Genomic DNA, 26,120 nt, shown 5'->3' on the forward strand with positions numbered 1-26,120 from the left:
GTGGTTGACCCAGCCAATTACCTGAGGCTTAAACAAGCAGTGACAACTACAAAGGAATCCACAGCTATTCCTTATTCTGTCATCCAAACCTGGTGTGGGGTGTTTGTAGAATGCCAAAAAGAGTAAGAGTGAATGATTTGCTATAGCTGTTAGAAACACTTGTGTTTCATATTCTTAACGGGGACTCTCTGCAGTTCAAGGCAACAGTTTTAGCGCATGGCAAAATGATTTACATGTGGGGACATTTTAGAAACTGGGTACAATTCATGCTACCAGGAGTTAACTCAACCGATAGAACATCTGAGTGTGTTATATTTGCAGCTATGATGTACACCTATACATTAGTTCAATATAGTTTAAGCGTTGGCATTAGTGTGTCATGTGTTATGTCTAAACCAATAGGAACCACTAGCCTTAAGAAATGTATATTTTCAATAACTGAATTTTGATCATTGGAATTTCAATGTAATTATCTATTATTTTTTCCAGACCGCTCAGGTTTAGACAATACGGTGTCTCTACAAATGAGTACTACATTTGTTGCCAAACAGCAGTATTCACTGTTAAGGTTCACATTAGTAGCCTGATGTAATCTTCTTAATGATTTATTAAAAGTATGCAATGACACAAAATAATCCCTGTGTTCAGTGACCTTGCAGATAGGATAAGCAGGGCCTGTGTGTGGTTGTGTTTGGAGCTTAATAGTAACCAGCATGAGATCACAAATACTTTTACAACCTTATACTCTGATACGATACTGTGTTGCATACACAGATACAAACTTGTGTAATCTTTTGTACTGAAACCAGATTTCTCTGCCTTTTTTCTAATTTTACTATCCACCAAATCAAAGAATCTGAGTGTAAAAATAACCTGACATGAGATACTTATAGAAGATGTTCCAATTCTATTAGAGTGTAATCCTTTCATATTATATGAACAGTCTGTTTGTGCTGCTTTCCTTTCAGCATCCCTGACCTGGGAATACAGAAACTATTCAGTAAAGCCCAGGAATAGAAATGAGACAGGGAAAGCTTCTTATAAAATATGATCTGGACTGTCCCTCTAACTCTACTTGAAGGTTGATTTTCACAGCACTTGTTGTCATGGAAACATCCCGCAACTCAAGACTGTAAGCAACAGCAGACCACACTCTACCCACTTTTCAGTGCCTCCTCCTGTCAGTTTTTCCACTGAGTTTTAAATGACATCAGTTACATATTTAATTACGGCATGTTCTAATTGGAGGTAAAAGTGGAATTCAAATTTCATTTGCATGGTTTGTGAACAGTGTGCTAACTTATTTATGATGTTTAGAACGGTTAATACATAAGCATATACATTTTTTTTTAATTTTCCAAGTTAATTGAGCATTGACTCTCTTGAAGACGCATCCCGCTCCTCTCAGCTGTCATTTTTGCCATATTGTAAACCTTTCGAGGGGTTTAGTGTGACATTCATCTGTACTTTGATCTTCAAATGATAAGCTAAAAAATATCTGAGACAAAAGCTTAGTACAGATCTAAAGAATCCCCTGGATAATACTAAGTAATTTTAACAGAACATCCTCCAAAGCTTGGTTTACATGCAGTTTACAAACTCTCTCTCCATTGTCGTGAGAATGACGTAGCACACACATGCTAAGCACATGCTACAGGAAGTGAGCGGACAAAACGCGATACATCTTAAAAGGGTGGGTAAATCTGCACAAATTGACAGGGTTTTTTTTTTTTTTTTTTTTTTTTTGCATGGCAATAGGTTTTAGATCCATAACATATGTTCATGAGGCTTCTAACTAAAGGCTGTAAGAAGGCATTATTTGTTAACAACTGAGAACTGCTGAAAATATCACAGTAATAATAATATAAATAAAATAAGCATACGAGAGGTTTAGAAACCTTCATTCAGTATGTTTTTTTTCTATGTGACACCATTTATTCAAAGTTTAAAATTATTGCAATTTGCAGGTAACTCCTAAAATGATAGTTCTTTATAATTTAGTTGATTTATAAGCAAAGGTATACAAAATACTGAAGATACTACAAAGAAAAAAAAATACAGCTCTTTGCATAATAATAATAATAATAATAATAATAATAATAATAATAATAAAGCCCTTTGCAAAGCATAAAATGATAGCTTTTTTATCTTTTATACTTTGTAATTTTCATGTTTAGTGATAACTGATTACTTTAGGTTTAGACTTTTCAGTCCCTTAGCAGTAACATAATATGCAAATTCATGTTACACTAGTTTTAAGTAGCATCGGTCAGAAGTACCAACCAAGAAAAAAAAGTCATGTTTGTACCCCACAATATATTAAATTAGCATAACTGGGAATTTGTGCCAATGGTGTCTAAATTATTGCTGCAGGCTGCTGACCTCAGCACCAGGGTTTTGCAACCATGTATAGAGTTGTTAGTAAATTCTGTTAAACCTAATTCATTGGGCAAGATTTGTTTCACAAAAAAGAAAACATGAATATGCGGCAAATATGGGACTTAATATCAGCTTGTTCGATCCACTAACCAAAAATGTAACAACATTCTATTGTACATTGTTTTTATCATGAATGTCAAGTGCTGGAATTTAGCTCAGTTCGTAGAGTACCATATGGATCAGAACTGCTGAAGCCACCCTTCTGTAAGAATATATATATATATATATATATATATATATATACACACATTATATGCAGTCAAAACATGTTAATGCAAATAATGCTTGGACAGTACAAAGCGCTCTTTTATGTAATTTTGGTATTTTTTTGTTATTTGTGTTATGCTTTGTCTGGGTTATTGTGCAAGGTCAAAATGTAACTGACAGAAACATTTAAATATACCCTCCCATATTTTAATATTAATTAGCTCATTTGAATTTTGAAGGAGAATAGCTCTACCTAACTACAAAAAAAAAAACTACATGTAGAAAACTACATGTAAACCCAAATTGCCAGAAAGGTAAGTAGGGCAGAATTGAATGAAACGACCCATTTTATCTTTGAACAGCTTGCCTTTGATGACACGAACCTGCCTGTCAGTTCATTTTTTTTCCTTTGAATTTTGTGGTGTGTATGCTCCCTTCTGATTCTTATGTTTCACTGAGAAGTGACTTGAAAATCAACTGGGACAAGCTAAGATATATTGTGCAAATTGCCTGCTGACACCAATGTGATCCAATTTCTAGTAATTGGATTGGAATGATACATAAACTTTGAGATGTAGAATAGGCCCTGTATATATATATATATATATTATATATATATATATATATATGATATATAGATATATATTATACACCTCTTCCAATGCAATAAGAAGTAACATTGTGGAGAAGGTCACGTTATCAGAATTCATTGTGAAAAATAGATGCTAGTGGTGCAATCGGCACCCTAATTTCTTATTCGATTATAGTATTGGCATTTAGCAACGATAATCGATACATTGACATTTGAATTTTCAAAATAAATAACAAACATTCGTTTTTTAACAGAACCAATAACTAAAAACACTGTTGTGCATAACAGTTAAACAAATAGACAAAACTCAAAAGTTTTATTGAAGCACCTCATATCAAACATCTGTTAATAAACTAACTGTCAAACTAAATGAACACAGCACCCCTACACACGATAAAAAATGCAGCTGTACCTGTACAGGAGCAATATTGAAGACATGCACAAAAGTGTTTAACTGAATGGTGAAGCAACTCACCAGAACAGGAAACATCAAATTGCTCGGCGACTTGTGTCTGATTCATATTTTTTTTCAAGGGCTCGAACAATTTCTAGTTTTGTAGCAAGAGAAAAAATGGCGCATTTCATCATTTGTTCACATGCCATTTTGTAGCAATGAGGTGCACTCTTGGAAATCAGAATACAGAACAATTCAATGATATGACGACGGTTCTGGAAAGATTTAATAAACTAATTAGTGTGCCTCAAGACACTCCTGCGATGACAAGTCACTTTTGAAAAGACTGAATAAACCATTGAAATTTAAGTTTGATATTGATGAGTTAAGAGGTTATAAAACTGTACATTATCCATTGTGAATGAATCACTGTCAGTGCCAAGAAGGTGTTCTTTTAAGCGAAGTTCCTGTTCATTTAGCTGGAGCATTTACAATGGGAAAAATCACTTTCACCACCAGGGTGTTCCCTTAGGCGAAGTGTTCTCTTAGGAGGTGTTCCTATACTTGGAGACTACTGCAGTTTATTAAGATACACTTGCCTATTGCCTTTCTCTTACTTATCCAATTCATTTCATATGCTGATGCACATGTGTTATAACAAGTAATTCATACTTATTTATTTATTTATTGATTGATTCATATTGTTTCTGGTGGTCCACTCTGTCTTAGAGAACACTTAGCCTAAGAGAACACTTTGATTGCTTCCAGAGGGGTGTTCTCTTAGCCGGAGAATACTGTATGTGTTTTTGACTGCTGTACACAGGTTAAAAAAAGAGGACGAGATGAGATGCAAACATGTTTCCAGTTCACAGAGCCCTAGAACTCATTTTGCTTTATCAGTCTACAAAGCATCCAAGGGTTCAATAAGACAAGCAATGAAAACATACTTTTGCTGTGATGTAAGACTTGTAGTCGAAAGGTTTGACATTACATTTATTAGGTTTCTAAATTGTGAGGTAATATCAATTAACAAATAAGTCTAGAGAAAATACTGTATGTGTAGAGGAAGGACTTGTGTCTATTCATTTATTCTGGTGTTTAGTTGTTTGGGTTTATTATTTTAAAGCAAATTGAGAACTAAATCAGCATATTAATTAGATTAAGTAGTTCTACAACGAATACAATACATTGAAACACACACACACACACACACACACACACACACACACACACACACACACACATACACACACACACGCACACTTGGCCTGCATTTAAAAGTGAATTACTGTGAGAACAAGTTGGATCAATACGGTTCAATATTCACATTCCTGTTCAAAGGTGCCAAAACCTTATATTTTTCTTTCTTTTAAACAGGTGCATATCTGGTTCCTTATTTGATCCTATTGGTGGTGATAGGAATTCCACTGTTTTTCCTGGAGCTGGCGGTGGGGCAAAGAATTCGGAGAGGCAGCATTGGAGTCTGGAATTACATCAGCCCACGGCTGGGAGGGATTGGCTTTGCAAGCTGTGTGGTGAGTGCTATAGCCAACAATGTGAAGGGAAGCACTACTGTCCCGCCAGCATGATTACTCATCTATAGTTGTTCTGGGAAAAAGACTAAAGCTTACATTTATTAGGTAAATCCTTAAGGCGTGACTCAGCTGTCTTTGTCAGCACCTTTACAACATCAACATTTGGTATAATCATTGAGCAGCATGTCCTGCTGTTTTCCTAATAAAATGCATACATAGTTCAAGAAAGATTTGTTGCATAGAATGTGTGCGATCGGTTTATAGATATCCGTATCAATCAAAATAGATGACCTTATCCTAAATGGGCATTTCAAAGCTTTGTATCGTGTGTTGAGTAAATCTCTAATAAAGCTCTAGAACTAAAAAAGCAAATAATATTTTGTCAATATTTACTTTAATAGCATTATACAGAATAGGTATTAACTTAAAATACACAATCAAAAATGGATTGGCTTTGATAAAAGTGAGTACATGTAATCAGAATGCTGTTAGTAACATTTTTAGAATAACCCTCTAAGTACATAAGTTCTAAAATATATCTAAAATATATATTGAGATATAAGCCAATTTCTCTCTCTCTCTATATATATATATATATATATATATATATATATATATATATATATATATATATATATTTTTTTATTTTTTTTTTATTTTTTTTTTTTAGTAATGTCACTAGTGCTTAGACTAATCAATTTACATTGCTTTCCATTTGCTGGTGGTGCCCATCTCCTGTGCAGTAGGATCTTTGGAACTAAGAAGCTGACAATAAAGTCTAGAAGTTTTATTTTCAAAACAAAATGGACTTAATATGTACAGTAGTTGGTAGCTGAAACTCTTTTTTGCATGCAGCTCAGACAGGAAATGGAACACACTTCTCTGTAACATTATTCTTAGAACTTGTACAGAAAGTAACAGGAAACTCAAGCCTTTCATAATAAAAGTCCTTCAGTAGTAATTTGTGAGTGAAAAGCCAGGTTTTGCAGCACTATTCAAAGGTACCGGCTATTCCCTTAATCAGTCTGTATGATCTATTAGTATCCCCAACTGTATTTCTTAATACAGGTTAATACAGGTCTTCAAAGCAGTAAAAGCAGTCACTGTGCTTCACCCAGGTAATGCACATTTAGGCCCACATACAGGGTGTAACCCTTTCATTAGCTTGTTTTTGGGAAACTTGCCATGCATATAAAGACACGAGAATGTATGGCATGGTTTACTTGCAGTTTAGAAACTCCAGTTTCTCAGTTTTTCATTGTTGTGAGAATGAGTCAGCACACACATATCACGACAGTCCCTGCACTATAGGAAGTATGTGACCAAAACATGGTAAGACTTAAAAGGGTGGGTAAATTGCCTTTGCACGCTACAAAGCAGCACAAATTTAGTAAAAAAAATAAGGGTTTTATTGCATATAACAACATTCTACTGATGAAAGTCTTGCACTGCCCCTGTGGAATTAGGGTTTAGGTGTTTGCAGTCCATTTTTTTTTAAAGAAAATAATGCCTGAATAGTGCAAAGTGCTCTCTTATATAATGTTGGTATTTTATTTTATTGAAGGCAGGCTGCACTTGCGATTCTTCAACACAACCTAAAAACTTTTGCAGACTCGGTTAAAGAAAGCTGCACGATATGAGTAGTTGTACAAGGCCAGATTGAAACATTGACAGATACATTTAAACATACCCTTCTGATTTGAATTATTAATAGGGATATTTTCATTTTGAGATTTTTTGTTCTCCCTAAAAGAAAACTACATGTAAACCCAGAAAGTTGCCAGAAAGGTACTACCAAAATAGCATGCTAAAAAGGTGAGACTTCTGTATATTTGTGCATGTAAACCATGCGTATGACTCTCTATTTTTGTATTTCTTTCTTGTCCTTTTTTGTAGGTTTGCTTCTTTGTTGCCCTCTACTACAATGTCATCATTGGATGGAGTCTCTTCTACTTCTCTCAGTCATTCCAGCAGCCCCTGCCTTGGGATCAGTGTCCACTGGTTAAAAACAAAACCAGTGCATGTAAGAAACCCTTCACCATTCCCATTTAAGAGCATGTGTACGAGGTAACATGCTCAGCATGCCACATGCTGTTAAAGACAAAGTACTGTGGCTCATATTTTCAAAGCATTCTTCAATTAACTATTTTTTGAAAGAGGTAAAACATCTGGTAATTTTACAAAACTAGAACCAAACAGCTAAGTAATATATTTCGAGTCCTCTTAAGCAGCCTCAATGTATTCAGTTTTTCATGTTTTTACATTAACATTTCTTTCTCCTTTTGAGAAGTAGGAGTTAATTACAGAATGCAGACGCTTACAAAATATGGCCCTATGTCATTTAATGAAGATTGTATGCAGGGATACAGTGAGATCAAAAATGTGGTTAATGAAATGTTAACCATATATGCAAAAACAGAATTCATGAGCACGGCATGAAGTTAAGGTCATGAAGGGCAAGGCAATGTCACCAAATTACAAAACAGCAACAGTCATTGAAAATGTCTGTATAAATTAGCAATTTATATACACTGAAGACATGATGAAATCAGCCAGAATTTGTATTGCACCGTTGCATTTTAAGTTTTGCAGTTTTAAGCTTGTTCTCTCACAATTCAATTTAACTCTGTCTAATGTCGTCCTTTCTGCAGTACTTGACAACTGTAAATTCACATTAATATTTTAGCCTGTACATGGGGAAGGCAGCAGCAAGGCTGGTAGGTGACATAAAAACACACGCTCCTGGCAAAGGAGCCGGCTCTTTTGTACAGCGGTATCGGCACTATGCTTTAGTGCGAGAGGTCCCGGGTTTTCCTCGCCCTGTGTGATGCACTTGCCTGTGTTGACCGAGATCACAACAATATTATTATTAGGTGAACATTAGGTAAATCCAAGCACATCGCTGCTGCTTTACATCTCTTCTTCCTTCTTTGTTTTTAAACGTGTTTGAGTTAACGTGATGGTCACAGACGGAAGAAACACAGCGACACTGCAAGTGAACACGTGTGATTGAAAATTCCCTGAAGCGCAGTCATAGTGAGCTCAGACTAACAGCATCCCTCCCTCTGTTTGCCGGTCATTAACCAAAGATACTTTTTTTTTTTTATTTGAGAGGCATTGTGACAAGCGGCTTGGGCAATTCGGCTATTGCCGCTGGTGCCGTTGATTATTTCGTGCCCTGCATGAAAAATATTTTGTATGTTACACTTGCACTTCAGTAATATCTATGGCTGTTTGTTTTAATGATTTTTTAATGAACCTCACATGAAGAACACATGTATTACAGTATAAACACAGAAATTAAAAATCCCTAGCTGTAATCTAATCTAACATTCCTTGTTCTTGAGGATCTTGGTAATGGTGATCTACTTTTGTATGAGTTCTGCAAACTGAATACTGATTCTGAAAGCTACATCTTAAGAACACATCTATTGTTGTGTTGCCAGTGATAAGGAAATTATAATGGAATCAATCGCTTTTATATGTATTGAAATTGTGCATGCCTGGTGTCATGCTCTGCAACTTTTTGTATTGGTTTTTTTATGTGTTTGCTCTTTTACAGTTGTGGAGCCAGAGTGTGAGAGAAGCTCTGCCACCACCTTTTACTGGTACCGGGAGGCCCTGGATATCTCCAGCTCAATCACAGAAAGTGGAGGTCTCAATTGGAAGATGGCGGTCTGTTTGCTGTCTGCCTGGGTCATGGTGTGTCTCGCTATGATCAAAGGCATCCAGTCTTCTGGAAAAGTTAGTATTCTTTGTACTACTTTTACAGTTTCACACCATTCTATTTCCAACCATTTAGAGACTTCAAAAAAAAAGAAAAAAAAAACTTTATCAGTGTCTTGCGCTGTATCTGTATCCACCTAACATTGTAGTTTGCAATGACTTTTCAACCTATCATACAAGGACAGCCTTAAAAAGTAAATAGCGAGGTTAACTTACCTATATGTTCTGTTTGTTAGCAATAAAAAACATAAAAAGTTATGTTATTTAAACAGTTGGAGCAACATGTGGGGGTGTGGAACGCTATATTTATAGGTGAAGAAGAAAAGGCCAATAGGGTCTGGAGGGAGGGTTTAGTTTGATGTCACCTAATTTTACACACATACCCTGAACTGAACTAACACTTGCATTTAGTGAAATACAGTAATAAAACAGTTTTCATGCACCTGTTAGCACTGACTTCTAACTTGAATATACAGGCTGCTTTCTATTTGAAGTGTTTATGGTGATTCTTCATCATGTCATAGCCAGAACAGGAAACAGCATAGTAGTAGCATCACTAGAAATACTTTAATAAACTCACATAACTGGTAGGCATGGTAATGTGTCAGTATGGCTGCTGCCTGGGAAGATAATTCCCAGGTACCATTATTGGAGCTACTGACTATTTCTATGAAACCCAGATTTATTCTATCCAGAAAATATTTTTTGGTTTCACTGAATATTCCTGATGGCCTGAATACTCGAACTATCATGTCCAATCACGCTTACAGTTAGACCTAGATCCCATTTACAAATGTCTCCGGACTGCATCTGTTTAATACCAGCCACTGAACTCACAGCTTCAGATTTTGCAGTCAAGAGCTGTAATCCTGTCCTAAGTGTGTCTCTTGCCCAGTATTTCACCAGAGGGATTAGGAAGCTCACTGTGGTTTTGCACTAGCACCACTCTTTGCCCACCATGTAAGAAACTGAATTAAATGCTGGCCATCTGTTTTTAATAGGCAGTTAAATAATGCAATCTATAATTACCAGGGGGTACTAATTAAGACTGTTGTCATTCAGGATGTTTTTTTTGTAATTTTGGGTTACTGTAACCTAAACACTATAATTTAAAAAGAAAAATCAACCTAGCTGAGACGTAAAATCGAGGTCCTATTGAAGTTACTCTGCATCAGTGGTTGTGATGCCTAGTTCACCCTCTAGTCTCTGTAAATTGCTTTGGAGAAATGACTAATTAATTAATTACATTAATCCCATGGTACTGTACAGTATGTGTGTATGCATAATACTATTTTTAAAATGTTTTTTGCACATAGATAATTGACAGTGTTTAATGAGCTCACCCATATATTTTACCTTAAGGCTGGAATTTCTGTATTGAGGCCAGCAAAATAACCAATAGGTTGAAAGGGTACTAAGATGAAATATTCTGAATTCTTCCCACTGGCACTTGCTTCTCTGCTGTGTAGAAAGAGGACTGGGTTACAAAAATGAAGTGAATTGGTGCTTTTATGCACGCGTAATGTTATTTCTTTGACAGTGCAATGGCTGCTGAATGTAATCTTAACAGTTTTAACCTTTTCTTCTAGCTGCATGCTATTCAGCTGACTGCCCCAAGATGCAATATGTTGGGTTCAAGGCAGCAAAAAAAGTACACAGGAACAAACACTGCTTCTCATGCAAGTCAGAGAACTGTAGCTTGGGGTATAACAAAACACACATGTCTTGTACATCGTGTCTGAAGATACAAGATCAGTTTATATGCAGTACATACAAAGAGCACAAGATGTCAAAATTCATCACAAACTCTTTTCAAAGCTTGCCCATGCTGTTTATTCCTTGTAATATTATAGTAGCAGTAAACCAGGCACCTGAATTCCCCAATAAGGCTGCATATGCATACTATGCCTTTTTAGGAAAAAGCAGACATAATAAAACTTATGTTGCTGTAGTTAAGTCACCCCAACTGCTATTTCGGCTAAACAACAAAATTATAAAATAAAATCTTTAAACATAGGCTTTTGGGTTTTTACACTACTAAGCACTCTTAATAAAGGCATTGCATAACATACACGCATTTAGTTTTATGGAAATCCCTTTACCGTTAGTTAAACACTAACATTCCATGCAGATGATTTTAAATAGCTACCAAATATTGTAGCTGGCAGAGTAAGAGCTGATAGTGAATCTTTGTTTGAAAATCACAAACAGATGTTTTAACAATGTGTTCCCCGAAGAGCCTTCCAACAGAGAATTCCCACAGCAACAGCAGCAACTAATTAACATGAGAAGAGAAAGAAAGTGCAAATCAGCCTTTCAGAAGAAGATGAAAATAACACAGAGCATGTGCAGGGAAAACATCCCCATTAGACTGTGTGCTATCATTTACAGTCTTTCCAGATTATGGAGCATTTTGCAGTAATATCACAGACAAAATGGAGGTGGCTTCAGAGAACAAACTGCAAAATTACAATAACCCAGTTGACCTTAGACATACATTTTCAGCAATACATATTAGTCAGCAACAGGATAAGAGTTAAGGGGTGCAAATACTGTTATGATGTTAAATTAAGTTTTGTTCTGTTACACCCTAGTTTTCAGTGTTGCTTGGAAATGCTTCTGAAACGTATACACTAGTGTATATTCTTGCATACTGCATTTTGGTCCATAAAAAAAAAAAAATCCTATAAACAAATATAGTGGCATGACAGTCTCATAATGACTATTCAAATACCTCCAGGATATGAATACTCTGCAAGATGAACATTACAATGAAAACACAATTTTCACAATGGAGCGAGTTGAATTACACTGCTTTTTAAGAAACACAAAATATATAAGGTACAGTTTGAGCAAATACCCTATGGAGTATTAGATGTGTGCTGATTTTCAGTTTGGTAACATCTGAGTAAGTCATAATCCCATTTGAGATCTTGATTACAGGGGTTCTGTGTGAACTCTGTCAGATCTGAAGTACCAGTACTGATTTCCTATTTAATAATTTCTACTCCATGTAAATTAAGAATGTTCTTTGAAATGTTTACATTGAATGAATATGTTATAGCTAGGACAGCCAATGACCTAATTATGTCTCTTATGTGTCCTCTGCTGTTTTAGAAGCATCCTTTGCCTCCTGAGCAATCCATGTGCCTTTGGATATTATTTATGACAAGATTTTATCCTGTTGCTTTTATTATGTTTTTTTGAACTATTTATTAAACCTCTAATCTGGATTTCCCTTTAAAAGGCATGCATACTATTTTAAAGAGCCTGCGGTTGTAATTTTTGTCCCTCAAGTGGGCGAGGTGCATCATGCTGTGTATGGTACCACATGTATTTGAGCAATGGAATGAATATGTAGAACGAATTCGCAAGAGCATGTCTGCATCGTAAAGTATCAGTCATGCTGTGTGGGAAGGCTTATATCCAAATGTGATCAGTAATTAAAGAACATAGCTTGACTATTAACTCAGTGGCATGCCTACTTTGTGTGTGTGAATAATCTTGTTTTCACGATTCAAGCAAACCTTGATGCTCCTTCATTAAGCAGTTCCTAAAAGAGGTCGTCCTTTACTACACACTCAAATATCCTGGGCCTGGAGGAATGACCATTGTATTCAACAAGCAGGAAACAACATGGTTGCAGAATGGAGTGGTTTGATTTTTGTTCTGATTTGCTAGGTTTTTAACAATATATTTTCTGGGGTCTTTTCAGATGATTTAAATACTATGAAATCATTAAAAATAATATATATAATATATATATATATATATATATATATATATATATATATATATATATATATATATATATATATATATATTATATAGGAGGGTTACCTCCACTGTTTGTTTTCAAGCACACTTTCCCTCGCTAACGTTATGTACTGATACCAAAATGTTGGGAAGTTGCTCTTTATATAAATATATATATATATATATATATATATATATATATATATATATATATATATATATATATATATAAAAAAATGTGTATATAGAGAAATAAACTAAAGAGTCTGCACTGTTGAATGACTGATCAGTATAACCTTGACCCCTTCGTAGGCATATGCAAGATAGATACCAGTACTATCTATTGCACAGCAGTTCATTGCAAGAAAAACCAAAGAAAACTTGTTTTGAAATGGCAGATCACTATATGGTGCATGCTGTTACTTCTATAAAGATACTTGGGCTTTCCTAGCCTAGAGCTAAAGAACAACTCTTGAAAGGTGAAAGCATCCTAAAGTGTTCCAGAACCCTATGCAGTTTTTATAAGTAACACATTAATTTAGCTTTGCTGTATTGTGTTGTCCATATCAGTCTTTTTTTAAACCCCTTTTTTTTAATTTATTGATTTTTTTTTTATTCCCAATATTTTTATATTCACACATTATAGGTAAATAAACTTGGGAATCTTGGTATTCCTTTCAACTTTTGCTTGGGAACATTCATCGGGAGAGAAACATCACAGTCTCCACTTGATGCTCCCTTATGCAACAGTGATGGTGCTCTGACTGAAATGAGTGGCATACTGTGGATATGCTACGATCCTTAGAAGATATGTTTTTTTTTTTTTCCTGATGAATGCTTCTGAGCACATGTTGAGAAATACCCAGCGATTTATGACCCATGATGTGTGATTACATTTTTTTTTTAAATCGTCGGCAATATGCTTAAAAATATAACGCTGCAAATGGAAAACAGAGAGCACATCAAAGGTAATGCAATGCGTTTCTTGTAAACTTTAAAGTGTGTCCCTTAACACTTTAACGTTGACTTAAAAAGACTTTGAGTTAATGCAATTAGAAACACAGGAGCATAACAAGCTAAGGGGGCAGTAAATAAAATACAATTTGAAGCGACTTTCTCTTAAATCACAATACTGAAACATTTGTATTGCTCTTTTTGGTCTATGATAATTAACATGCTTTAATTTGTCTTTAACCAGGTGATGTACTTCAGCTCCCTGTTCCCCTACGTGGTCCTGATCTGTTTCCTGGTGAGGGCCCTCCTCCTAAAGGGATCTGTGGACGGGATCAGTCACATGTTCACCCCTAAGGTACTTGCTTATTTTATTTTAAATACATTTTAAATTAAATTAGTTTGGGCTCATTACCAAATGCAGTTTGTATTAGTGTTGTAAGAAGCACTTGTCCAGAAATGCGAGTGAGGAATGGGAGGGTCACAGAGAGGCAAGTTAACTGGAATTTAACTACGTTAAAAGATGTGGCAGTAGAGTTGATGCAATCACCACACATCTTTCTTCTCATCAGCATCATTTTGAATTTCTCATTTCCTGATGTGGTACTTCTGATTTGCATCTGACCTACAGTATACATTGTTTTAATACACCATGCAGAATGCACTGGTACTTGTTTGTGATTTTAAGATACTACTTCTCTTTTTTAAGATGGTAACCGTAAGTGACCAATTTGTTTTCTGTTTTGCAAAAGCAATCTTTTTCCAGGGTTATTTGAAACATAAACTTCTTACTTATAACTTCTGTCCATTAGGAATAGTAAGAGTGATACTGTGTAATTGATTCAATGTTGTATGGGGTTAAATGGGAGTATATTTCTGACGTATTTCATATGGACAGTGCTTCCAGAAGGGGCCCCATAAATGTCATAGACAAACAACAAATAACAATACAAAAAAGCAGACAACAAATTCCTCATTCCTCTTTAGAATATTGCCTGCGTCATCATGTCTTTGCTGTGTTTGAGTATGTCTGCTGTAGGAGGGTGGTGATCTAACCAGAGGGTGCAGTATGTGATCATATGCTGTCTAGGAGACAAGCTTTCCAGCTAGCCTAGGGCAATGTTCCTTCTGCTTTTTTCTTTGGACGTCATAAAAAGAGGAGAAATTCAAAGACCTTCTTGCTTACAAAACGGATACCATGAATGAAAGCAGACCAGACTTCTGAATACCATTCATCAGCACTCTGTTTGTAGCTTTTCTTCTTGGGAAGGGCTGTAGCTGTATCTATGCCCCAATGCTGTCTGCAGTACCACCTTGTTGTAAACAGCTAGAATTTCCTGTTTATTTCAGTTTAGAATACCATTCAGAATTTAAATAGTAGATTATACAAAGGGCTTCTGTTTTTCAGGTTTTCTTAATTGTATTTGCAGTATATTTTGAGCTATTTTCGAGTTTTATGTAAATCGTTTTTTATTGTTTTCGGTTACTTTCCAAAATGTTTGAGCATTTTTTTTTTTCTGTCAAAATATGTACAGTAGTAACTTGACAGTACTTGCACACTTAAGTTGCACCTTCTTTCCTTTGCAGTCTTCCACACCAAAATCCCTGTGGTCACGGGCATATTCTTCTGGGGCTTTTGTGTGTAGGCATTTTTGTACAATTCGCCACAATTCTGTTTTAAATCCTTTGTATCTTACTGTAACACAGCTTTAAATCCTGTTAACATGCCTTCATCCTGATTGTTATCTTGTTTTAAATCTCACAAGCGGAGTCGCCAATAGAAATGTGGGAATGTGCTGTCACTCAGTAGTTGGGACGGGTTTAAAGTGTTCAGAACGAATCAATGATAGATGCAAGTCAGGAAGGTGGGACATTGCCCAGCAATACTGGGAAATGTATTTATTATTTTTGTAGTAGGTTTTATTTTTGAGTGGGAAAAGGGTAAAATCAATGTGAATTGATTAGCCATTTCTACAGTTTTCCAGTGTTTATTGGCTACCCACCGATTTTAATTATTATTTTTTTTGTGTCAGGAGTGTTTTATCAGGTTTTATCGGTTATATCCGAAAATCAGAAGCCCTAGTTATACAATAGATTATAATACATTGGTGTCAAGCTACATGGATATAAACCTTTAACTTAAAGTAATTATCAAATTGCAAAATTGACATTCATTCCCCCTGCAGGATGATTAAAATATAATTTTCTATACAGGTGCTATTTAGGTGCTGCTGTTCCTAGAGCATGTAGTTCTCATGATATCATCAAACAGACATGCTTCTACCAAAGCCCAGAATTAATTACCACACATAACAGAAATATGTATGGTTTGTTATTCAATCCTTTACTATCAATATGTTCTCCAAACAGCTTGAAATGATGCTTGAGCCCAAAGTGTGGCGTGAGGCAGCGACTCAAGTGTTCTTTGCTCTTGGCCTTGGATTTGGGGGAGTCATCGCCTTCTCCAGCTATAACAAGCGTGATAACAACTGCCACTTCGATGCCGTGCTGGTGTCCTTCATCAACTTCTTCACCTCGGTCTTGGCCACGCTGGTGGTGTTCGCTGTCCTCGGTTTCAAGGCAAACATCATGAATGAAAAGTGTGTCGCTCTGTAAGTATGCACATACCTCGGTTTTAAGAGGGTATTTTCTTTTTAACCTTTTGACATTTCTTTTTTGTTATTATTATTGTACACTCAATAAAGTGGTACAGAACCCCCTGCAGTATAAGAAGCACATCAGCTTTGCTGTATCCTGTGTTGTCCGTATCACAGCATTCCAACATGTTCCCTACAGTCTTGATATTTTTATATTCACACCTCGTATGTAAATAAACTAGGGATTTTATTTATTTATTTATTTTTTACTTTAAAATTTCACCAGGAGAAAGAGGTTATGTATGTAGATAATGTTCTGTCCTAGCACTCTGACTGAAATCAATGGGGCAGAATGTTTTTGGCTCCTGGTGAACACTCCTGAATAAATGTTCAGAAATGTGTAGCCCAGTCAATCAATGACCTATTCTGTATGATTAAACATTTTGAAATTGTTCACAAATATGTACAACACAGGACAGGGCAAAGGTAATGTTTTAACTGTAGACTTTGTAAAGTGCGCTGTAACACTAACATCAAGCCATCTAAGTATAACATGTAGTATTGTAGGCTACATCAGCTTGTTCAAGTGTGACAAATCCCATTCTCATAACTTGAACACATTCTTGGGGAACTATTGGGATTTAAGGCCATTTACATGATAGCTGTTCAGACCTTTCTGAAGTGACTGTTTATGTTACTGCTTCAGTATACTAATGTAAAGCTTAATGTAAGAAAATAAGTCAAATAGTCAAACATGTATCTACTTTACTTAGTTCTTTAAGTTTTACATGATTGTTGATTTAATGTTGCTTTTTCTGTAGCTTCCTAGTAATGTCTCAATCAGAGCAAGTCCATAGACTGAAATCGGACTGCAGATTATTTTTACTGATTTGTTTTTCTTTATCTTTAACACTAACAGAAACACTGATAAGATTATTGGCTTCCTGAACAGTGGCGTTCTCAGCCATGAACTCATTCCTCACCACATGAACTTCTCCAGTATTAATACAGTGGACTACCATCAAATGATAGACATTTTCAAAGGAGTGAAGGAAACTGATTTTTCCTCTCTGGGGCTTGACCCATGCAATATCAAGGATGAACTGAACAAGGTTAGAAAAGGGGAGAGCTGAGGGGTTAATGTGGTATCATGTTAGAGTCTGAACTTCTTAATATATACCAGCCAAACTGTACCGTTGCATAATACAGCATCATAGACAAGTGATTACAAAAAAGCATGACGCTTTAGCAGTTTCTGACTATTACACTATTTGGATTCAAAAACCTTTTCTGAAGACTCCCTCATTCATATCTAGACGGCTAAGACTGAACCCACAGCACTGATCACGTTAGAGGTACAAAAGATAATGAAATATAGCTAGGAATAGGAATAGGTACTTCAAGTTGCTATGGAAGAGAACTACAGGGAGTTCACTACATATGTTAAAGAGGGCTACATTAGTCTTTTGAAGTGTAAAATAATACACATTTTGTGTTGTTTCTGGTATGCAGGCTGTCCAAGGCACAGGCTTGGCTTTCATTGCCTTTACTGAAGCCATGACTCACTTCCCTGCTTCCCCATTCTGGTCAGTGATGTTCTTTCTGATGCTGGTCAATCTCGGCCTTGGGAGCATGTTTGGAACCATTGAAGGAATTATCACTCCCCTTGTAGATACCTTCAAAGTGCGCAAAGAGTTTCTAACAGGTTAGTACATGTGCAGCTGTAGGTACAGTACATTTCAATATTGTTTTGGATATCCACATTTAGCCTGCTTCCCTGGATGTCTTTCAAAAGACCCATCACTGTTTGGTTTTGGCTATAATGTTATAATCTTGTTTTTAATGAGAGCTTTTCCAGAAATAAAGGTAATGTAATGAATTGAAAAATAAATGCTACATGCAACATTATTGTGCAGTATTACAGCTTCCTTTTAATAGACAGACATAAAGACATGCACTGCAGTGCAAAAGTCCTAGACATGTTGCATGTTTCTGCTCTGATGCATTATGAGCATCAACAATGTACTCAAAGCCTCCACTTGTGTTTTCTACTATTATAACAACCTACAAGAACAAGAAGGAAATACATTGAGTGAAATAGCTTGCTTCACTTGATTTTCAAGGTGTGGTATCCTAAACATAATTTAAAAAAAGTACAGAGAAACATGATCTGTAATTTACAAACCCAGGACTGTCTAACATGCTGTCTAACAAGGATGAGCAATACTTGAGGATAATGTCCTTAAGAAATAGAAGAAGACAAGCGTTGAATTGACAATAGAACTGGCAGAAGGTGCAGGTGTCGTTGTCCATCCATCAACAGTCCAAATCACCTTTGACCATTGTTCCACAGTCCAATTTCTGTGTTCTTGTGCATTTTTTGCCTTTTAGTCTCGTTCTGCTTTTTTAACAGAGGTATTCTTACTGCAACACATCCTTTAAGTCCTGATTTCAAGAGTGACCTTCGTACTGTTGATTTGATGGACAACGACACCTGTGCCATCTGCCAGTTCTGTTGTTCTTGAATGAAGAATAAGTGTGTTTTATTGTTGGTATGAATACAGACTCCAAATCTAACTAATTTATGTCATTTAACAAAATAGTCCATCATTAAATGGTCATTTGATCTTATTATGCATCATACAATTAGCCTATCAGAACATGACATGTATCATGATACCGCAATACATATCGGATCGTAATATTAGTGCCTTGTTACAAATCCGTTCACCAACTAATTTCAACTTAGAGTACACCCTTATTATTATTATTATTATTATTATTATTATTATTATTATTATTATTATTATTATTATTATTATTATTATTTTCCCTTGAGGTTGTTTTTCTTGAACTTCTGTTATTACTATACAGTACATGTTACACCCATTGCATCTTGCTTTTCCTGGTTATGTATCAGATTTTAAGGACTTGATTTTTTTTAAATTTCAGTTGGCTGCTGTCTCCTGGCTTTTAGTATTGGCCTCATCTTTGTGCAGCGGTCTGGAAATTACTTTGTGGCCATGTTTGACGATTATTCAGCCACCCTGCCACTTCTGATTGTGGTCATTCTGGAGAATATTGCTGTTGCTTGGGTCTATGGAACAGACAAGTATGTGCGTTATAGTTCTTTATTTGCTAATGTGACACATATAAATGACATATATACATGTACAGTGCATGTCAGTGTAGTGTCCTGGCATGTAAAAGTGAATGAACTATATCAGAGTTGTAAGTAGGTGGTGTCCCTAAGGTTTTAAAAGCTGTTTCCCTACACTTTGTTAGCTACAGTGCTGTTTTCATTACTACCCTTTTTTCACCTTCCAACATTTTTCTTCACCAATGACACAATAGAGAATCTCTCTCATCCATATATATTAAAATCTTAAGACCAAGAAAGACCTTCAGACCAGACCCTTAGTGTCATACATTCACAGATGCTAACAGAGTCTAGAGTATTTTTCCAAATTTTAAGTTGAAATAAACAAATAGACAGAGATAAAGGAACTAAATAAAGGAGGGCAAATTTGTGACTGCGGTTAAATTATTAATTAAGTATAACTAACTAAGAATAACAGTTAGGAGTTTCTGCAGTTTAGGCTAGATTCCCAAAGCTATTTACTTCAGCAGTTACCAAACCTGAAACTGCAATTTTGTGGATGAAGCTGTATCTTATTTATTTTAGAATTGCAAATGGGGTAGGGTCCCCGAGTGGCTCATCCAGTTAAAGCACTGCCACTGGGAGCGCGGGATGAGTCACACAGCTTGGACAGCACCAGTTGATGTCCGGGCAGTGCAAAGAGGCCGGACTTTGCTGGGGACTCCGAAGGGGGCGTCATATTGGCTCTGATGCTCCCAGGGTGAGATGGGAAACCAACAGGGATTGCTTCTCCTCATCATGCAACAGCAAACCCTACTGGCCAGACACCAAGCACATTCAGAGTGGATAAAAAGCAGGGCTGATCTTTGTTCTCCAGGATCGGTAGCCCACCCATCTCTGGATTGCTCAGCGTAAAAGCGATTGTAGCTTTAGGCTTGTGAGAGTGGAGGATGCTCACACACCCTCAGAACATCTGTGCTGTGTGTGGACTCACTGCAGTGAGGAGAAAAAACAGAATTAGACATTCCAAATTGGGGGAAAACATAAATCAAAATAATTGGTCACTCTAAATTAAAACAAAAAAAAAAAAAATTGCAAATGGTGTTTTTGTTTTTATTTCAGAGAAAGATAAAGCTAATGACAAGAAATAGCACTGAGAATCTAGACCTTTGTGTGTCTGTGGTTGCTGGAACACCAAGGAGAGACCCCATAGTGGTGCAAAACTATGGCCTTGAGGTCCATTCCAGTTTAGGTCTTTGTTCCATTCTGACTGTTAATTGACCTTTTATAATACTTTGCATGCCAGCCACAAACAGTTGCCTCTCAAAATCAACCTGCCCAATTGTTCTAAACTTGAGGAACTGAATTTTTAAAACTTCAGCAGCCTAAATTAATTTGTATCGCAACTGTTGTTGTTAAAAGCTGGGTTCTTTCCTTTTACAGGTTTTTCGAGGATCTCAAAGACATGCTTGGATTCTCACCATACCGATTCTACTACTACATGTGGAAGTATGTGTCTCCTCTGGTTTTACTTGCGTTGTTGGCAGCCAGTGTAATCCAGCTGGGAATGAATCCCCCGACTTACAGTGCTTGGCTTGGAGAGTTGGTGAGTGCTTAACAGTTAACACTTAAAACTGTTTTTTGTTTTTTTTTTTAGACTAGAGGCTCTTTTAATCTTGACTTTTGTTTTTAATATGCAGTGTGTTTAAATCAACCAACCAAAAATAGTGTTTGTTTTTTTTTGTTTGTTTTTAATGTTGCTTCATATCCAATTATCATGTTTACTCATCTGTGGAGTGCATTATTATGTTCCACTGCAGTTCCTGTTTCAAATATATTTGCTGTTTTATTCTAATGCCTGCTGACACAGGAATACCACCGATTGGCCTACTTACTGCACTGACAGCATCAGTGTTGAGATTTGAATTATCTGTTGCTAAACATTGTTCAGGAGAGACAAGTGTCTTTCAATAAAATCATATTTGTTCTTTAATTCAAGGCTGTTGAAAAAACCCTGAGCTACCCACCATGGGGTCTGGCTATGTGCGTGACCTTGGTGGTCTTTGCAATCCTGCCAGTCCCTGTTGTCTTCATCCTCCGTTACTTCAACCTGATCGAGGAAGACTCCAACAGCCTCTCAGCTGTGTCCTACAAGAAAGGGAGAATCATACAGGAGAATTCCAGCCCTGAAGACGATGACACCAGTCTCATAGAGGGCAGGACTCCAAGTGATGTACCTTCCCCAATGCCTGGCAAGAGCATCTACCGAAAGCCGAGTAGCTCCCCAACTACGGATATGGACACTGCCCCGAATGGCCGTTATGGAATCGGATATCTGATGGCTGACATGCCAGACATGCCAGAATCTGACTTGTAATCCCAGATATTGTTTCCATGGCATATTTTAATGTATATACAGTATGCATACACTTAGTTTGTCTCTATAGAAAGTCCGTATATATATGTTAACTGTATATCTTGTAGATAAACTTCAGCCCTTGTTATGTACCGTATGTATGCTCATTTCCTATCCTCCCTTCCTCCAAAAAAATAAGAGCTGCTAGTTTTGCTATAGACTGGTTGTATATATTCATTTTGCAGCAATATTCACAGCTCTCGCTCTAAAAAAAAAAAAAAAAAAAAAAAAAAAAAAAAACAGAAATATGCTTGGCTCACAGTAGGCCGCATAAGGATTTTGTCAAGAACTGAGCAAATATATTCAAAGATATTCTTTTTGTGGATTAACAATACAGTACAACAGAACAAGCTGGCTTCAAAGCTGATCATTCTCTAAAAACCTGTGCCTAACAACTTCTGATATTTATTGTTTATAGAATACTATGTGGGTTAGTATATTTATATTGTATTCTGTAAATATATATGATATATATTTATCTGAATTGTTTGAAATGTAAAAGGTCGCTTTTGTCTGGCGTGCTGAGATTTTGAACGGTTGTTCTTTTTCATTACAACTTGTGTTGTCACAGTAAAACATTCTCAATCCTGTAAAAAAAAAAAAAAAAAAAAAAAAAAGTTTGCATTACGCTTAAACGCGCTACGTGTCTATTTTTTTCAAATGAAATTAAAGATGAATTAATGACCAAACCTTTTCACCACGCTTGATCTTTTTTAGGTATATACATTATTTTTCTGAAGTTAATTAGGAAAAATGTATACCCCCTCTTAACTATTAAGCTACTTACATATATCATATGGTCAGATAAAGGGGGTGCATGGAAGGGGTTACACCAACATCAACTTAAATCCACTGATAAGATATTAATCATAGGTTTTGTAATTACCTCATTGTGTTTCGCTGATATAGAAGCAGTACACCAATCAATAATCATAAATATTGATACACAGGCATTATATTAAAAAACAAATTGCATTGAGAGTAGAGAAGATGAGACACCAGTACAAGTTTTTGCTTCTTGTTAATTTACATTAAATTAATTGTCTTCTCGTGTCTACACCACGATTGATCATTTTTCTACACAAGCTTTTGCCCATTTTTTCTTTGTAAGGTCATTCATTGTGCATGTACCTTCGAGCAGCAGACACTGCACCAGATGTCACATAGTAGAAGGCAGTGTGGTCAGTGGTTAAAGTCCAGGGGCTTGTAACCAGAAGGTCAGTGGTTCAAATCCCAAGTCTGCCATTGACTGGCTTACTGTGTGACCCTGAACAAGTCACTTAACCTAGTGCTCCATCCTGCAGATGAGATGTTAAATCAATGTCCTATTGTAAGTGTCTCTGCATATAACAATATCTTTATTTTTCTATAGCGCCTTTCATAGTGGACCACCATCACAAAGCAGTTTACAGAGGTAGGCTGTGAACTGTGCATTATCTGCAGAGTCACTTACAATAGGACATTGATTTCATGTCTCATCCGCAGGGTGGAGCACAGTTCACAGCCTACCTCTAAAGCGCTTTGAGACGGTGGTGCACTATGAAAGGCACTATATAAAAATATATTATAAAGATATTATTATTATAGTCTGAGTCTCAGTGTCACAATCGCAGGTGGTATAGACCGACTTCCTCAATGCTTCCTTCGAGCGTCCGACCGCAGTGTGTAGGGGATTGAGACATCGCCACCTTTGCCATGGTTTATCAGCCCCTTATTACTCCCCTTCCCTAGAACTATGGATCTGCTGCAGTGGATCTATCCAGGTGTTATCGATGCAAGTTGCTTGTAAAAGGTGCGGCAGGTGGCCCCAAAGTACTGAACTAACTTAGCCTGTTGTTTTTTTTTTTTTGTTGTTTCGTTTTTTTACTGTACTTATTGCTGGAGTCATTGTAGAATATTATTTATTCCAAAGAGCAATAACTTCATAAATCTGATATTTCACAAACTTTAGTTAAAACAAATCATGATTATAATAATTTTTTCCTGAAGTCTGTTACGGTACGGTAAGAGATTTGACTTGTAGCAGCAATTTACCCATAAATCATTACTAAATTTCGTTCATTTGTGTTGCACTGAAACCTGAATCTGAGGGAGAGTGGTGAGCAGTATTGAAACTCCTTAAATTGGCAGGAAATTGAGCACAGTCCAATTATTAAACATTTGTTAATTTATTCCCCTTAAAACCATGAACAGGAAAAGCAAAATCAGGTTATAACAGATAACTGTTATTTCAAAATGTCACATGGATATAATATTTAAGAAAATATTACAGTGATACAGAATAGTAAGTAATACTTTTTTTTTTTATTTTATTTTTTTTACATGGTTTACTACAATAAGCACGAAATTGCATGCATTTGCCTAATAATAATGCAGTAAGTTAGAAATGTTGATTATTTGTCCAGAACCCCCTTGCTGTTAGTGCCGTAGTAATGCATCAGTCGTCATCCTGAAATGAAAAGGTCTGCTCAAGGTATCTTTTGACTTCTGTACCCTCTCCAGATCTTAGATAATAACATCTCATGAGGTGAGGACAAATCTGTAGGAACCACATGACCATCAATTTTAAAGAGAACGTAAAATCAAGGAAATATCTGCCTTGAAACATTGATGGTGATGAAGAAACCTTTACCTGACAGAAATATGAACACTAATCAAGCAGTTAATGCTACAATGATCTGTGCCCACACCCTCTGCAATGAAGGCTGTGTTTCTCAACACAGTGGCCCCAGCCACTAAGTCAGATAAATAAATAAATAACATTCTAAGCTGGAAAAATGCAACCTGAAATATTTGGGTTATAAGGTTAAATTTTGAAAGGTTCTCTTATGTGTGCCAAATACAATTGCTCATACTGAGAAAGGGCACTTAACTGAGCACAAACACTCAAGGGTTGTTTATAACTATGTAATTTTATATATGCCTTTGAGTATTATAGAGTGGTCAAATTAATATAGCAACTATAGGGGTGCGTGCCTAACATGACATATCACACCAATATGACGTTGTAAATGATTGTTCATTCTACATATATGAATAGCTAGCTGTGGGTTTTGTGGTCTTTTGGAAAAACAGTTTGTTTTAAAAAATATCTAACTGTGCCTGTTTTGTCGAGCCACAATTGTGAAGCCACCTGCACATTTTGAAATCGATCCAACAAGTTGTTGAGATGTTGTAAGATAAAAAAAAAAAAAAAAAAAACATCTTGCAGACCTAATTAAACCAAATAAAAAGATAAGAATACAATAAGAACTTCTGATAGTTGTGCATGAGAGTATCAGGTGACATTTTGTGCAGACATTCACACTGTAAACACAGGGCTTGTTTCTTAGTTCTATGCAGCAGGTGGCAGCAAAATACTGTTGTAATATTTTTATCTGCAGCAGAACTGGTTTTATTTTCACAGTACTGAAGTTCATGTTTAACTTTTAATTGTTTTTCCAGTTTTTAGGAAGAACTTCCACTTAATAAGAATCTTGAGATTAGTTAAGAGACCTTCGGTTAGATAACTCAATTATTTGTTTCCAGTTTTTTTTTTTTTTTTTTCCCCAGCCATGGAACTGTGGGATTGAAGCATTTGTTCAAATGAAACAAATGATACAAATAAATAATTAACATCTAGCTAGTAATTGTTCTCAACCAACAGTAATGTACAGTAATGCTGAATGTCAAACATAATTGTTTTTATAATAAAACATAGGTCACAAATTGAGCTCAATGTGTGTGTCACAAAAAAAAAAAAATGGTGTTTGCATTTTTTCTGTAAACCATTGTTAACTGGTGCGAGTCTTATTGTGTGTATTAACTCAAAAATTATTCGCTCAATACAAAAAACAGTCAGTTTAATACCAATGCTTTATTAGGCTTACAGAATAGCATGCAGTATGAAAAAGGCATAATTACTAATTTCAGAGACAGACTGTAGCAGTCTTCTCTTTCCCCTGGTAACAAAAGAGTTCTAAATATGCCTTTTTATACCCAGCCTATGGTTGCATCATTCTTCAACAATTCTTTCTTTTTGTAACTGCTCTCCAGTACAGCTTGGTTTCCTTTTGTATCTCTTCTCTCTTGGTTCTTCTGCTTTTCTAAGATAAACACAATCCATGCATTTGACACATGTCCTGCAAATAAGATATATAGCAAAACATAGACATTGGTACAGAAGAGTACAAGAAACTGACAATATATCATACCTGAATAAGGAATGTGTCCTTATCAGTAACTTTTCACAAGCTTGTCTTTACATTGAGCTAAAGAAAATACCCAGGCAAAGCATAGCAACATATCCAATACAAAAAAAATACAAAAACAACACCTCATCTTTCAACACCACAAAAGTAATCTTAGAAACAAGTGGAAAAAAACAGATATACACATTTTTTCAGATCCCAGCAGACCTCTGATTTC

At 36.0% G+C, this 26,120-nt stretch overlaps 1 protein-coding gene across 2 annotated transcripts in view; it reads left to right on the plus strand.

The window, feature by feature from the left end:
- The window catches only part of slc6a15 (solute carrier family 6 member 15), a 31,089-nt gene extending 8,687 nt beyond the window's left edge, over nt 1-22,402 (plus strand). For both annotated transcript variants that reach the window (XM_041255227.1, XM_041255228.1), the window contains exons 3-12: nt 5,010-5,167; nt 7,064-7,190; nt 8,730-8,911; nt 13,848-13,958; nt 15,971-16,212; nt 17,117-17,309; nt 17,710-17,902; nt 19,150-19,309; nt 20,741-20,903; nt 21,297-22,402. In XM_041255227.1, coding sequence (XP_041111161.1) covers nt 5,010-5,167; nt 7,064-7,190; nt 8,730-8,911; nt 13,848-13,958; nt 15,971-16,212; nt 17,117-17,309; nt 17,710-17,902; nt 19,150-19,309; nt 20,741-20,903; nt 21,297-21,674 — 1,907 coding nt within the window. In that variant the 3' untranslated portion in view covers nt 21,675-22,402. The remainder of the gene's footprint in view (nt 1-5,009; nt 5,168-7,063; nt 7,191-8,729; nt 8,912-13,847; nt 13,959-15,970; nt 16,213-17,116; nt 17,310-17,709; nt 17,903-19,149; nt 19,310-20,740; nt 20,904-21,296) is intronic.
- Nucleotides 22,403-26,120: the final 3,718 nt, after the last annotated feature.

This window comes from Polyodon spathula, chromosome 7 (assembly GCF_017654505.1).
Source record: "Polyodon spathula isolate WHYD16114869_AA chromosome 7, ASM1765450v1, whole genome shotgun sequence".
NCBI classification, from domain to species: domain Eukaryota; kingdom Metazoa; phylum Chordata; class Actinopteri; order Acipenseriformes; family Polyodontidae; genus Polyodon; species Polyodon spathula.